The sequence below is a fragment of the Chinchilla lanigera genome, unplaced genomic scaffold (genome assembly GCF_000276665.1).
Source record: "Chinchilla lanigera isolate Chin_1 unplaced genomic scaffold, ChiLan1.0 scaffold00009, whole genome shotgun sequence".
NCBI classification, from domain to species: domain Eukaryota; kingdom Metazoa; phylum Chordata; class Mammalia; order Rodentia; family Chinchillidae; genus Chinchilla; species Chinchilla lanigera.
In genome coordinates this window covers 36651287-36667263 of record NW_004955410.1, presented here as the reverse complement: position 1 = coordinate 36667263, position 15977 = coordinate 36651287, and the positions used below count along the sequence as shown (strand labels likewise).

Sequence of the window (15977 nt, the reverse complement as noted above, 5' to 3'; positions counted from 1 at the left end):
TGTTCAAATGGTTAGTCACAGATGAAGTGGTCAGGGTTCTCTGTGCCACTGAACAGGCCACAGAGAGGCCACATCAGAACCTACCAGTGATGCTCACGCTTGCTTTATGTAGGTGGTTATGGTGGGGACTTTTTTGTATGACTCGAGTTGGCTCACTAGGGCTTTAGGACACTTAGAAGTACTTAATAATAACGAACACTTACATACCATTTACCTATTTACTGCCAAGTACTGTTCCACACATGTATAAATATTAACTTGCTTAATACATGTATATACAACTTTTGCCAGTTTCAGTTACCTGTTCAGTGGTTTTTTTGGTTGCATTGAAAGTACGTTTGCTTTTTCCATTTTTTTCCTGCAAAAGATAAAGAGAACACTGTTAGTGCGCAGTCACAAATGCACAAATGTTTTACATCACTATTTGATATTTTCCAAACTCAAAGAGTACCAAAAGGGCTTCCCTTAAGTTCTAATCTATTCTTTCCAATACCTAAATTTACTGGCTTCATAAAAGGATCTATTAAAATATACCATCTCTGCACGTACTACTAATAAGGAATTTGAAAAACAAATACTTTATGGTTTCAAAGGACATTAAATTGACACAGTAAACATGGCACAGGAAAACAATTTAGAGTATCTTTGACTCTGAATTCTTCTATCTTTGATATGATTTTTCAAAGTATGTTCCCACTGAAAATCTTTTTTAGGTGAACACCTTTCCTCCCAGGTGAAATAACTACAGTTCTAAAGATAGGATGGGTTGGGAGATGTAGTTTTTAAAAAGTTTTACTTGAAATTTTAAAGCACTGTTATGGAAAGTCGGGGAAAAAAAAGGGTGTTGCTTAGGCAAGTCAGATCTTTAAAAAATCTGCCATGTGTTTGTCATCTTAGAGAATTCATGACCGTCCTGGTTCTGTCCTTCAATTCTGGTTTCAAAAGTCTATCACACTAGTAAGGTCCCATAAAGGATCTAGTTTATCAATATTTACATACTGATGAAGCTTTCAAGAGACTGATAAAACCAGAAGGCCCCTGTATGCATTCACAATGAAAAAGTCAGGCAGTCTGGACATCTGCACCATTCAGTTTGACTAACATAGTTCCATTTCTTCACTCAGCGGCTATTTACTGAGAGTCAATATACCCCAGGCACAGCCTTCTAACAGGCAGGTTAAAGATCAGACACCAGCTGCAGCGGAATTTTAGTGAGCCCATGCCAGCCACCACTACCTCCGTGGCATGGCCTCTCTCTCTGTCCACCAGCTTGTCCCTAGTCCATGCCACCAATGTCTTGCAAACACAAAACATCTCCTGGACAAACACAAAACACTTCTAGCTATTTTTCTAGTTTCCACACTTTCACCCTTCTAACCTATCACCTACCACATGTGCAGAGAAAAGCTTTTAAAGTATAAAATGGATCATGGTCAGCCCTACCGATGCCCTTCAACGCTGTGCAAGGGTTTTCTCATGGACACACTCGAGTTGACACTCAGTGTACTCTGGCCCTGCTCACCTCTGCAGCTCTCTGCATGCTCCTCTGGCTCATCACCATCTCACTTCAACCACACTGGTCTCCAGTTACACCAATCAATGTACACAATCCCTCAATACCCCAGAGAGTTTGCATAGCTTATTTCCTCTGCATGGAAGCTCAATCACATGCTGTATCCATTCCTCAATAAACGCCCATAAACCCTCCCTTCCTGGTAACCTGCAGATACCAGCTCAAACTACACAATTCCACAGCTAGCACAAGTTGCCCTATTTTAAGCTCCCAGGACACCTTCACCTCCTCCCTCGTGGGGCCTAGCTCAGTGCCTAATTACACATGCAACTGTTTCTCTCCTCCCTCGACTACAAGCAGCTCCGCTAAGATAGACAGTGTTCTCCTTTTATTAGTACAGTCCACCACAGTGGAGATAGGTTCCTCAACAAACGATGGCTTTGGGCTCTCAAACCCTGTTGCATCCATCACCAAAACAGGGCTAACTCTGCCAGGCAGACCAGGTGGCTGAACGGGCACCATCCTCCCCAGTGCGCCTCCTGCTACAGGAGCACCAGTTATGAGATGGGTTTTGTCTACATCCACGACTGTAAATTTTTCTGTTCCTATACTTTACAGCCAAATGATCATTAAGCACAAAGTTCAAGACACATCTGAGTAGCAATTCTGCAGAGAGGACTCTGGCAGTGGGTTACTAAGAAACACCATCAACAAGAAGGAAAACATACATTTCAGCCAACGGAACTCTTTGATGACAATACTGCTAAGTGGACATACGCACATGTATATATACACACACACACCCAAAGCAGTAGTTCTCAGAGCAGCGACCAGGAAAGACTGAGTTTACTTTGAGATACCATACAGTGAGGGCCTAACAGGCTTCTCTGCTGCCCCTCCTCCCACCCCCAGGGCCTGAGCTTGCATGGCACACTGGAGTGGGGTATACCAACTATATTCCCCATCTGCATTACAGATCAACAACTAATGGGCATTTCCTAACTCACTGTGTAGAATGTTTTAAATGGCTCAAGCTGTGGTTAATTTTTAAAAGATGTTCCCCTGTCATTGAGAACAAAACTGGTAGGAAGATGCCCCACCATGTATCTGGTTCTTAATTTATACCTAGTTTTGGCGTGTGTGAGGATCAATTTCATCTACTTGTTCAAAAACAATATGCACCTCAAATAAGCCAGGCATGATCGTAGGTACTGGGGATACACTCAGTAAGATAAAACCCCGCCACTCTTCAGCCAGGAGGTAACCTTCTGGTAGACAGACAAAAATATTTAAGAAAAATATAAAACAGGTTAGATGATAGGGCTGTGGTAAAAATCAAAAGGAAGAGGAATGGATGGGAATGTGTTTATGTGAAGTGGGGAATTAACACTGAAATGTGAGAGTCAAGAAAAGCCTCACTGAGCAATGGCCAAATGGCCATGGAGCTAAGACCTGAAGAAGGCTGGGAGAGACTCATGCAGATATCCTGGGAAAGCATTCCAGACAGGGGCGTCAGCAAATGCCAGGCCCTGAGGCTGAAGGCTCTTATCCTGAACACAGGGAACACCACAAGGAGGTGAGCGCTCAAGAGTACTGGGCTCCGCTCTGTGGCACTAAATGCCTCTGGCTTTTATTCTGGGAGCCAGGGAGTGCAACTGACGTGTTTCAGGTAGACACAGGATGATGAGGTGCTGCACTGACAGCAGACTGGAGACAGCAAGGGAGCAAGTAGCAAGGCCAGTTACTAGGCTACTGGGACCATCCGAGAGATGGTGAGGAGATAAGAGCGTGCCTTGGGCAATGGTATGGCCATGAATATCCTATAGGGTTGTTGGATTCTTTGGGAACTTGAAGGAAAAGCCCTGGGGCTAACTAACTCCCTGGAGAGCTGAGCACAGTGGTCTTCACACTTTCTCACTGCTATGGTTTATGTCCTAAGTGTCCCCCAGTGGTGCCCCTGGTAGCACTCCTGGGAGGTGGGGGAGGCTCTGAGAGATGGGACCTTGTGGGAGGTTGTGGGTCACAGGTGCTAGGCCCCTGAGGGGGACGGTGGGACTCCGGCCCACTTCCCATTCTCTCTTCTGCTTCCTGACTTGCACTTTGTGGTTCTGCTCTACTCACACACGCCCACCATGTTGTACTGCATCACCACAGGCCAACAGACCATGGGATGGAGCCTTTAAAACCCCTTCTGCCGCCAAAATAAGCCCTGTCTGTTCATAAGCTAGTTTCTCAGGTACTTGTTACAGTGATGGAATGCTAACTAAAACAATCAGATGTATGTTTGATTTAATCATTATTAACAGTGAGTTTTAACCTAGTACAGAAAATATCATTACGGACAGCAGAAATAAACAAAAATCCTTGTATCACATTATAAAAGAACTAAACATACAAGTATTTTTCACACTGGTCACCACTATATAGTCCACACTTTTCATTTTCTTTTTTTTTTTTTGAGTACCAGGAATCAAACTCATGACCTCAGGCTTGCCAGGCAAGCGCTTATGTCGCTGAGCTATATCCCCGGCCCCAGCACTTTTCACTTATCCTGAAAATAAAAGATTTCTCCAGTTAAGAGAAAAGACCATTCTATTCATGTGGCCATGACAGTTAATAAATCCACACAGTTTTCTTCTTTAAAGATCTACTGATACATAACATGATAAACACCAAATGGAAGGATTCTTAACAGCCAATGTCAGTTCAATATGGTGCAATCCTGAATTGCTCCAGCTGCAGGCTTGAGGACAGCCCAGAAGCAATGCTTGGCACATCCCTAAGGAAGTGTTGGTTTTTGTTTTGTTTTTTGGGTTTTTTTTCCCCTGTACAAAGACTGTCCCTGAGAAACTGAGGATAATAACATGATGTAAAGCAAAATGAACATGGCAGAACTCTTTACAAACTCAAGCGCCCTTGTTATTCTTTGCTCTGCTGATGGGGGCGGGTGGGGCACGGCACACAGCTGTTGCATGAAACCATTTCCCATTGCTCCAGGGCTGGGAGACAGCTTCTCACCTGCTATAATCAAGCTATGAGCATCTCATCTGTTCAGTAAACACACCCTGTCCTTACCTAAACAGAACACTGCTGTATGGTCAAACACTGTAAGTTGTCCTGATCTCTGCTTATAAACACATTCATGCTGATTCTCCATATTTAATTCTCAGGGTTGATAGGCCATATTTGTTCAGCTTCTCTCTACGGATGCAAACGTGAATAAATGTCTCCTGTAACACAGGGGCTGCCATCACACCCATCAGAGCAGAGCTTTTCAACCCTCAATATGCACATGACTTCTAGAGACTCGGTAAAATGCAGTTGCAGATACAGGTACTTTGTGTGAAAACATAAACTGTACATTACATAGATCTCTCAGTTTTTCTGAGCTATTTTAGTTCATCCTAATTTGTTTTTATTAGTATTTCACAGCATATATTTCTTAGTTTCCTTCTAAAGTATAACAGCAATGAAGAGTTTTTTTTAAAAAAATATTGTTTCTTGTGCACACCTGTAATTGCTACACTCTGGGAGGCTGAGACAGGAGAACTGCCAAGTATGAGACCATAGGGGGCAACTTATTGAGTCTCAAAATTTTTAAAAAAAAATTTTTAATTAAAAATTTTTGAAAAAGTTCAACAGGCTGGAAATGTACTTCAGTACAAGACCTAGGAAACTTAGCCACTTAAGAGTCTGTGGGGGGGGGGAGCTCAGTGTGAGGGCTCTGAGTTCAATTCCCTGTCCTACCAGTAAACCAAACCAAACCAAAAAACAAAACAAAACAACAGCAACAACAAGAAAAACCCCTACAAAAACACAAAACAAAACAAAATCCTCCACCATTTCTCTAGGACAAAAGATCCCAAGGATATCTGTAAAAAGACCTACTTTTCACTTTTCTTTAAAATCCTCAGATGACCAAAAGGAGACAGTGAGGTGAGGAGGACACTAACTGAGGCTCTCTCTCTGGAATCCAGGAAGCCACAGAGAGAAAGGGGCCTAAGAGGCCCATAGACAGGAGCGTGGCGTAGAGTCAAGGCTTTGGACAGCTGTATGATACATCGAAGAGATCACAAGCAATTGTTGACAGGCTCTGAAAGGATGAACGAGAAATTACCATGGAGTTGTATACAGGGGAAAAAAACTATTAACCACAATCTATTAAGAAGGAACTGGAGCCAAGGCTATAACTGTGCAGCACAGTGCCTATCTGGCAAGCACAAGATCCTGAGTTTGATTCCTGGTATAAAAAAAAAAAAATAGAAGAAGAAAGATAAACAAAGGTTTACACTTCTACGGGGCAAGGTTTAAGGAAACACACCACCACAGAAAGGCAAGTAGCTGAGAGCAAACAGATTCATTTTACCACTCTTGCGTCTTAAACCAGGGTTACACAGAAAAGGAACCGAGCAGGCTCAGGGTAAGAAAATACTGCAAAGCCTCGAGCATGCGCCATTAGCACCATTACAAGACAGCCTCACCCTGCCACCCATTCCTCCCCAGCACCCAGCATGGCACACAGGCCAGGCTGTGTGTCACTCCCCAAAGACAGTTTCACAACTGCATGCGTCACAGGCACTGTGCCTAGAATACTTTTTATTTCCAGGCCAGCCCTTCTGACTTGAAAACTTGGCTTCAACCCAGCCTTCTCTGTAAATCTTGTGCTCTCTCCCTTCCGAGCACAGTGGCCAGTATGCTGTTCTTCCAAGTTGCTTCAACATCTGCCTCTGCTGTAAATACTAAGCGTGGGCCATGGACTGGTTACCTACGCATCCCCACTGCTGACTCCAGTGACTTCCACAGCACTTGATGGATGATGGGAAAAAGGAAGCAGAGGGGAGGAAGGTGAAGAGGGAGAGACGATGCCAGAGTCATCACTGTTACTTACACTGGAGAAGGCACTGTGATCCAGAAAGAGAAGTTAGTTTGAATGAACTTACCCTGCATAAAAAGATGAATCACTGTGGCCTTGATTAAGATTTATCATTGTACGTATGTTTATAGTCTGTTTATTATTAAAGCTATTTAGAAACAGTTCTAGTAACTTCCTTTTAAGTGTACATATATTAATAAGAACGGTATTCTTCTTGAGTCACTTTATGTGAAAAACAACCTTTCACAGTTACTGAGAAGCCTGCAGAAAATATATCCCCAGCATTTTGCTCAAGTTTAGAGTAAACATCATTAAAGCAAGTACAGGGGTGTCTACTGACCAAGCAGACCATCAACATTTTTATAAGCGTTTATGTTAGAATTCTACAAACCAGAAAATGAACTGTCTTCATATTTTCCCTAATTTATACAAGCCTTTACCCTAACTACTAGTAAGTACAGATAAGGGGAATTTTATTTTACCACCTGTTACCCTTTTTTCTCAGAATCTAACATCCAAGTTCATCTGTGTCTTTTAACTCTTAACAATGGCAACTGTCAAACACGGCAAGTATGTGTTCTGTGGTCACTTCTACGAACAGTTATTCTGACTGGGACTTTTCAGGGGAGTGACATACACATAAATAAATCTGGAAATCACAGAAGCATTGCTAATAACAATAATTACTAATTAGAAATTTTTCCCTAAGCCACACCAGCACAACTTGCACAGACACATGGACCCAGGCCTGACACCACAGAACCTGGCTCTGCTTCTGCCCAGGCTACCCTTTCAACACGAGCACATCCGGACCGTCCTAGTCCTGGCCCAACTTGTCCCCAGGTGAGGCTATGAACACATGCCAGTCCTTACCTCTGGAAAGCCTGGTTCTTCTAGTCTTCTTTTTTCCTCTGGGCTGCTGCCCTGCATGGCAACAGAATGGTCTCAGGGCTCTGCCATGCCCAGGCCAACCCAGACTGGTGTAGGGACAATGCCTAACAAAAGAGGCCACAGCCTCTGCACAGTGGGTGGCAGGGCATTTGCATATGAACCAGCAGCCCCTCTCTTTTCATCATTCAAGAGGAAAGCACGGTGGACTTTCTCCATAATGAGAATGGTATGGTAGGAGGAACTAATGAAGGTCTTAATTTCACTACATGACACTTTTTAAAAATGTTGCTTCAAGATACATATTTTAGAAGCATTAGCAAAAATCAGTTTCCTGGCCCAACACTAATTAATAAATCAGATCTTAAGTTTATTTCTAACATTCTCTTAAAAAAAAAAGTGCTAATTTGTACAACGAAAACCAACCTGACAGTGCAGCAATGAACCAAATGCAAATTTTACTGTAGATTTCTTTTTATCTTATAGGTTTTAAAGTGGCAACAAGTGACAGAGAATATGGATCTGTGTCAAGTTGAAAGAGTCCCATACAGGCCCTGAGAAGTACCACCCAGCTAGGCAGGCTGCAGCAGGAACAGCAGCGACACTCAGAGGGAAAGGAAGTCTGGTGGTCATGAAGCTGTATACAGGATCTCATTTTCAAAGCAACACAAAAACTTTATTCCTCATTCTGCCAGTTCTTCTATATTCAGCCAAACTAGAGGGGAAATAAAGTGGCACAATTCAAAGTGAATGCCTGCTGCCTCTGAAACTCCTCAGCCATAAGGGAGCAAAGTATGTCTCTCCTTGGGAAGACCCGTTCTGATTCTCACTAGAGGGCGGAGCTCACCCTCCCTAGTCCCCTTTCTGTCCCATCAAATCTCACACTCACCTTTCAAGTAACCCACAGTGGGGATGCAAACAGACAGGGTGGGCTGAGGAAATGGGCTGGGCTCAGGGCTCCCCAAGAGGTTTCCTGAGGGGTTGCAGAGTCCTCCTCCCACCCCACCCCACAGGGCCTCCCCCAGGAGAGGGCTGATACACACCTGTCCTCCTATAGAGACAAGACCCACACCTGCTGCAAGGACAGAACTTAGCTGGGACAACAGGATGCAGTGTTAAACAGGCTAACGGGAAAAGCAAGCATTACACAAGCCAAGAATTAATAACTAAAGTCAAGCAGACTCACGTGGCCCAGTGCAGCTGCCTCCCAGGGACAGGGACACAAACCCCTCTTTGAAGTGGCAGTTATCTCCCCAGAATGCAGACAAGAGATGCCCTGCATCCAGGCCTGGCCCACAGGAATGGAGGAGGGTCAAAGCTCTGGCCAGAGCCAGGCCCGGGGATGTGTCCCAGGGCAAAGGCAACAGGTCTCTGTTTCTGGCTATCAAGAACCAAAAGACATTCCAGGACCCTTCCAGAGTTCCTGGCTCAGAACTAGATACCCAGGAACCACATAAGGTGCCCTATAGATCACTGCTGTACATTGTATTTCACTCTCTCAGGCTCGGCAGAAATCTGCAAAAGAGCAACACACCAAGGGGCAAATAAAGGTCAAACTTTAGAAAACATACAAACAAACAAGGAAGTGAGGAAGTGGGTGGTTCTTAAGAGCTGAGGAAGAGAGAGAAAAGGCTCTTTTTAAGTGAAAATATTTCTCTACAATTGAGAATTTTAAAAAATGACAGAAAGCACTAGTGAGCTGAGGAAGGGCAACAGCACTGTCCTCAGCAAGAACAGGGAGTTCGCAGACGCCTGGGCGTGTGCTCGCTTCCATTCCGCCCACCCACAGTTTTTGGGGCAAACAAATTCTTGGCTGAGCAGGTATGTGTGGGAGGCCTGATTATTTTCCAGCCATTAGAGCTTTGCCCAAAACTACTTAATCAGGACTTTCCAAGGTCGTACATTCAAGTATGATGTTATAGCCTTACAAAACAAATAACTGGGGTCCATGGGGCAGGAGGGTGGGGAGTATGAGGAGGGGAAGAAGGAATTAACCAATCTCATGTGATCCAGCTTCCCATCTACTCTCCGCTTCTGTCTACCTGTATTCTCAGAAAACCGACAAACCGGGCAAATGCACAGATAGAAGACACAGTAGCTAATTTTAATATATAGTGCTTGCACGGTGGTGGCCACAGTTCTAAATGCTCTGTATACACTGACTTATATGACCCTCCACCATCCTTTGACGTGGCTACTATTGTCAGCATCGTGCCTGCTTTACAGACACATACAGAGGCTAGGTAACTAACCTAGGGACCACAGCTTGTCAGAGCACAGGGCAGTCTGTGTACTGACTCTCCCTGTGTTCTGCTGAACTGCTCATCAAAAAAGGCCAAACTGTAACTACAGCCCTTTCCAGTTATGGCATATTCATTTGATTTTCCCAATACAGTAGTTTTCTTTCAGTGACTTTCTAGAGCAGCATATGATCAGAGTCTGTCCCCACCTTAAAGTACACATAGGACACAACCAACCCTGCTGTTTAAAAAGCCAGTAACTTAGCAGGCCTGGGAATGTCCCACAGCTCCAACCACCATTATCCCTACACACTGTGTGATTAGAAGCAGTTCTAGCCAAAGCTTTGATCCCTGTTAAAATGTAAAAGCTTCTGGGAGGTGTACATTTTATGGTATACATTTTATGCAAGTTGTATTGTTATCTTTTTAAATCCAGCTTAATGATAAGACTTTCAGGTGGTTTCCAGGCATGCAATTCACCTGTTCAGTTCTGACTTGTTCAATGCAGGGTACCTGGAACTCTCCGGGGTCTGGCACAGAAACGGATGCTCAAAATCACCAACCCATGTGGGTGTAGGGCAAACTTTTGACACAGAGGGATCAAACGGGCAGCCAAGTTGGGCAAAGTTATCACCCAAAAAGTCTTAATCTGAACTAGTCAATCACTGTCAGCATTAACTCTGAAAGATGATCCTTCAGGCATATTTAAATACTGTAATATACAGAATGGTACTTTGGGGCTTAATAATGGATTCTATTTTAAAACACATTTAGAGCTAATACATTTAAATGAAGACAATAATCTGTTTAGGAAGGTTGACAGACATATAATTTTCCCCTAAAATTATGCTCTCCCCAAAGCCAACATGCTCTAGGACACAATCTTTCCTCCTTAATATTCTCATACCCAACGCCTATATTCCACAAAGGCCACTATAATGCCTCTTCCAGGAAGCAGTCCCTGACTTTCAGGCAGAAGAGGTCGCTCCCTCTTTGTACCTGAAGTTATTTTTCTCTTTTTTGAGCACAAACTCTTTCTTTCTCTGAATTGTAGTTATTTTCTCATCTGCACTATTTTGTTGTCCCCAACTTCATCCCTGTATTCCACAGGGAGCCAAACATTTTTCCTAACATAAATCAGGCATCCAGTAAGTATCAGGCTGCTGTTAAGAAGATTCCTATGGGAGGAAGTGCTCCAAGACAGCACAGACATCTGCTTCTAATGTTCAAATACATTTTAGCTATTTTTAAAGCTGCAATTTAAAAGAAAAATCACCCTGATTTATATGCAAGCTTTTCATAACTGTAGATCACTACCCCATTACTGTGACGGTGCCAGGGAGCCTGCCTGGGGCCTCCACTGCCCTCCCAGCAGGCTGCTCTGCTGGCCTGGTACACACATGGGAACATCTGGGTGTGACACTGCTAAGGGAATCCAGAGCCCCGACTGGGTTTTATGAAACCCACATGTGTGCTGGGTATATAATCTCAGCTATCCTGGAGACTGAAGCAGGAGAATCACAAGTTCAAGGCCAGCCCTGGGCTACACAGAAAGACCCTACCTCAAAAAGTTAAATAAAAAGGGCTGGGGGTATAGCTCAGTGCTCCCTGGGTTCATATTCCAACACCAGCACAAATAAACACACACACAGCACACCCCACCCACATCCAAGGTCCACTATCCTGAAGTCTTCGCTGCAAGCACACAAACCAAAACCGTACCTGAGTGTGGGCTTCCAGGCTTACCAGGCAAGACCCAGAGACATCTGCGGGGCCTTGCTTTCACTGCACTGTGCAAAGTCCTTTGTGATAGCAGCCTACCTGAGAGACGGCAAATATTTCTTGTGAGAGTGAGATGTTTCCTGTGTGACTAGGCTTATGATAAGCAGTGTGAGCAACTCCTTCCTCAGTTTAATTACAGGGTTACAGCTTTGAAACAAACATTCCCTACCTCATGTTGGGTGGACTGAAAAGATCCTGGGATCCTAAGGCAAGTTATTCAAAACAAAAAAAGTTACAATTTGCAAATAATTATCTGTAAGAACAGCTTCTGAAATACAGCATTATGCATTTAAGCAAAGTACAGAATTTCATTAAACAAAGATATAAATATAGCTGTTGTACAGTTAACAACACCTGATTTAAATTTTTTTTTCTTGATCACTTGCCTACCATGCACACAGTGCTGGGTTCAATTCCCACCATCACAAAAAAATAAACAATTTACTTCTGGTAAGTCTCATTGCTCTGACACTGCAGTAAATAAACATTCTAAATGTAGATTTCAAAAATAAGTCTATACTAGTAAAATTTCACTCTATCAGTCTTATATGGTAGAGTTTCATATGAGATTTCAGTTGGTGATTTACTGCCTCCAAATCTAAAACCTCCCATCAGGGTCTCTCAGTTTATGGACTGGCTGGAAAGAGACCTAGCTGAGAAGTCAGTCAGTAGCTGAGTGAATCAGATTTCTTTGGATGAAAGAATATTTTGGAATGTAAATACTCTACACACTTTTTTTTTTTCAGATAAGAAAAATGCATTTAAGAAACATACCTCAATGAAACAGACACTGGCAAAGCGAGAACACAGCAACCAGGTTTCCATGATTTGTTCCGTTTACTGGCTCTTGGTCAAACCCTATGAACCACACTCTCTTCCCATATAGAAATGAGAATGATCCTATCCAGTGTTTGTTATGTGAACCAAGCTGAGATGCTTAGTGGTCCTCTAGAGTAGCTGGACTCCAAGTAATAACCACACAGGAAGTGTTAGTGGTAGCTGTAAACCGGTATTTTGTTGTTGTTCTAGAAAAAGAGAGAAACTGTCTACACATAGGGTGGACCAATCCAGACACCTCTGAAGGAATTAGGTGTTGGAGTTCTCTAGAGCTGTGATTATGACAGTGATAGACTATAGGAACAAATCAGAGAAGGGTTCAGCCCCTGGAGCTTATTTTCTTAAAAGTGAAGAGCCAGAACCTCACAGAAGCAAAGCTCTGCTCCATTCACACATTTATCTGCTGGAGGCAGGATATCGGAAGATGCAAACAGGGCTCTTGTGCAGAGCAGAGTGAACACGTGCTTTTGGTCACCATGCCAAAGCCGCCAGGGTCAGCTTGCCAGCGTGGGAGCAGAGCTTCCCTTCCGAGTGGACCAGATGGCATGGGGGCAGGTGGGGCAATAGCATGCACAAATGGGTGAAGATCAGAAATCATTCTCCCCTCCGGACACACGAAAGGACCCAACGATGAGGGAGAGTGGATTTTCCAAGCACCTGAAAAGATGGAAATCCATCAGATTTAGACTGACTCATAAAAATCAGGTTCAGCCTAAGGTCACACAGCTAGTAGAAGAAGAACTAGAATCCAAATACAAGATTATCTAATTCCAAAGCCCTCACTATGATGATCCCTGCTGCCCCTGTGTGAACAAACTTGTTCAAGCCTGGGCTCCACTAATAATGGGTCACTGATAACATCTTCTCAGTGGAAATCAGTACATAATCTTTCCAGTGAAAGTATCCGCTAACTGGAAAAATCTCGATTCTTGGCAGGACTATCTGGATAGGCTAGATCAATGGGGCTATATTTACTCTACTTTCCACTATAAAGAAGAACATTGAGAGAAAAGAATAAAGAATCTAAATTGAAAAAATAAATGCAAACAAGTCTTCAGTTCCTCCAGAAATGTTTACACCTGATAGGATAAACAGCAGAGGAAGGATGGCCACTCTTCAAGGTGGCCGGGTTGGGACAAACCCTGTGAGAGTGGCTCAGGCAGCCATGCAAGTAAGATGATGAGTATACTCTGATCCCTCTTTCACCAGCCAATACTTGGCAAAAGCTGATAGAGTAGGGTGTCTGAGCCTCTAAACAACTTGGCTTTGTAAGTGAATCTGATATAAACAAGAGACTTGTTGATACTCAGGTATGGAGTGCTTAGAATGACATCCTGGAGGGACCAATTGATTTGATATACACCAAATAGCTTTTTGTTTTCAAGTTGTATCCATTAATAAAGTCCAGATTAAACAAGTGGTTTAATGCCACCTTTCAAAGGAAATCGTTTTAAATTATATGTATTTTCCAGCTGTGAGATGAATGACTAAATGTGGAAAGGTACTAAAAGGATTTCTATTGTCCTCCTGGAGGTCAATGACAAAGTGAAGTGTGAGGTGACAGAGCAAATTTACCTCACAAGCTTGTGTAGGACGAGGACTTTGGGAACATTACTAATGCTGAACTCTTGGGCACCCATATCACCTGGGGATATGTCAGGTATGAAAGGACTCAGGGTTCACATCAGAGCTGTATCATCAGATCTTGCACATTAGCCAAAAACTCAGGATGTATGCATATATATGGTTATGTATGAGAAGTTCTGTACTTAAGTAGCTTATTACATACTATCAAAAGTACTATACCTACGTACAGTTTTCTGGCTGTGATTCGAATCCTCAATTATCTTCCATATTTCAAACACTCCCCCAACAAAATGGCCCCAATATTCAATGTATAAACTGACTCCAGATGGGCCACTGCCGAGCACATGTTTTCTTTGGTGTGTTCTAATACTACTGACACTTTCATACTTTCCTTCTGAGTGTCCTCAAATCTCAGCAACTCCTAGAACTTTTAAAATGTCTCTAAGAAAAAAAGATTTTAAATTCCTTTTTCACTCTTATTGTCCTTTTCCCTTCTCTATCAAGTAACCAATAGTATGCTGATGAATTTGCACGCATGTTAATGGAGAGAGGTAGATAAATAAAATTTTCAAGACAGAAGTATTCTTTTTCAACAAAAAAATCGCATCCCTCATTAGATCTCCTTAAGCTTCTCTCAACTCACCTATGTTTAACTTAAATGTTTTAACCTAAACTTCCTGAGGACAAAGATTTTATTTTCTCTAGCCTCAGGTGCCTGAAGCAACCACAAGTAAAGAAAGAATACTCAATGCTTATCATTTAGGTAAAACGTAATAGGTGTTTGCAAAAGCAAACAAACAAAAAAAATTTGAGTACCTTCTCCAACCACAAAAGTTAAAAAAGTCTGAATTACAGAAAACTTCTACTTTCAAATTTAAAACAAATTTTAAATTATGTTTGGGTTTATATGGATTGGGGGGACCAGAATATAACCAAATTGTCAAAAAGAAGTAAATATATATTGACATAGAGAGTACAAGGGACATTTGAATGCAAATTAACCTTAAGAACTGTATTAATGAACAGTCTTGAATAATTCTGCACTGAAACATCGCCACCCACTCAACAGAAATATTTAATGAGTTATTCCTGTATGCTACGGAGGCACATTATTGTTGTGGTGCCTAATAGACCACACCTTCTGATGTGTCATGCCAGGCATAACATGACATTGGGTAAGGCCAATGGGACACTACCAAGCATATTAAGTGCTTGCCTATCTGTGCCTGTTCTTTTAGAGTATCTAAAATTCGGGTACCATAAAAAGACCAAGTAAGCCACTGTTATGGTTAGATGTAAATCATCACCCAAAGTCTCAAGTATTCAGATGTGGGGCCTTTAAAAAGTGACTGGGTCATGGAGGTGCTAGACCTTTAATCGACCTTCAGTGGATTAAACTGTTGATAAGTTCATGGTGCTTGTTAGGAGGTAGACCCTAGCTGAAGGAGGGTCACCAACGGTGTAACCTAAAGTCTGTAATCATTTTTATTGTTTCTGCTTTTTGTTTTTCTAGGGTTTTGTTTGTTTGTTTTGAGATAGGTCTTGCTGTGTAGTTCAGGCTGGTCATGAATTTACAATGTAAACCAGGCTGTCCTCAAATTCATGGTGATCCTCCGTCCTCAATCTCCTAAGTGCTAGGATTACAGCTGTGCACCACCACACTTTGTTGTGAAAGGCTACATTCTTTTCCTTGCTCCTCCTCTCTCTGCCTCCTGGCTACCATGCCATTTCTGCCTTGTAGCCAGTAAACCATGGACTGAATCCCTCAAACTATGAGCCAAATTAAACTGTTACTTTGTAAGTTGTGTTGGGTATTTTGTCCTAGTCACAGGAAAGTGACTAATACAGAAAACTGGCACCAGAGAAATGGAGTCTTTGGTGTGACCGTACCTGACTACATTCTTTAAAAGCTTTTGGAAATGGTTTGGAAAAGCTTGAAGATGCTGGTGAGGTAAGCCTCAGAATGCTGTAAGAAGAGCCTGATGGAGGATTCTGGTCTGCATTCAGAAACAAAATGCTAATAGGAATTCAGAAGGTAAACAGTAAAGGCCAGGCTCAGGAGGTTTTAAACTGGAACAAGGACTCCATTGGCACTTGGACTAGAGGCCATGGGTGTTAAAATCTGTCTTCATTTTGTCCAGGCCCAGAGACTTTGCAGGAGACTGGGATTTAGGGTGGTGGACTTACTAAATTCAGCAGATGAAATTTCAGGAAGCCCAATATACAGGTTGTGCCATGGGTTCTGCTGGCTGCTTTT

At 42.7% G+C, this 15977-nt stretch overlaps 1 protein-coding gene across 1 annotated transcript in view; it reads right to left on the bottom strand.

Moving 5' to 3' along the window:
• The window catches only part of LOC106147761, a 192388-nt gene that overhangs the window by 95454 nt on the left and 80957 nt on the right, over positions 1 to 15977 (bottom strand). The window contains exon 3 of the mRNA XM_013510500.1: positions 302 to 358. Within this exon, the coding sequence (XP_013365954.1) occupies positions 302 to 358 (57 nt within the window). The remainder of the gene's footprint in view (positions 1 to 301; positions 359 to 15977) is intronic.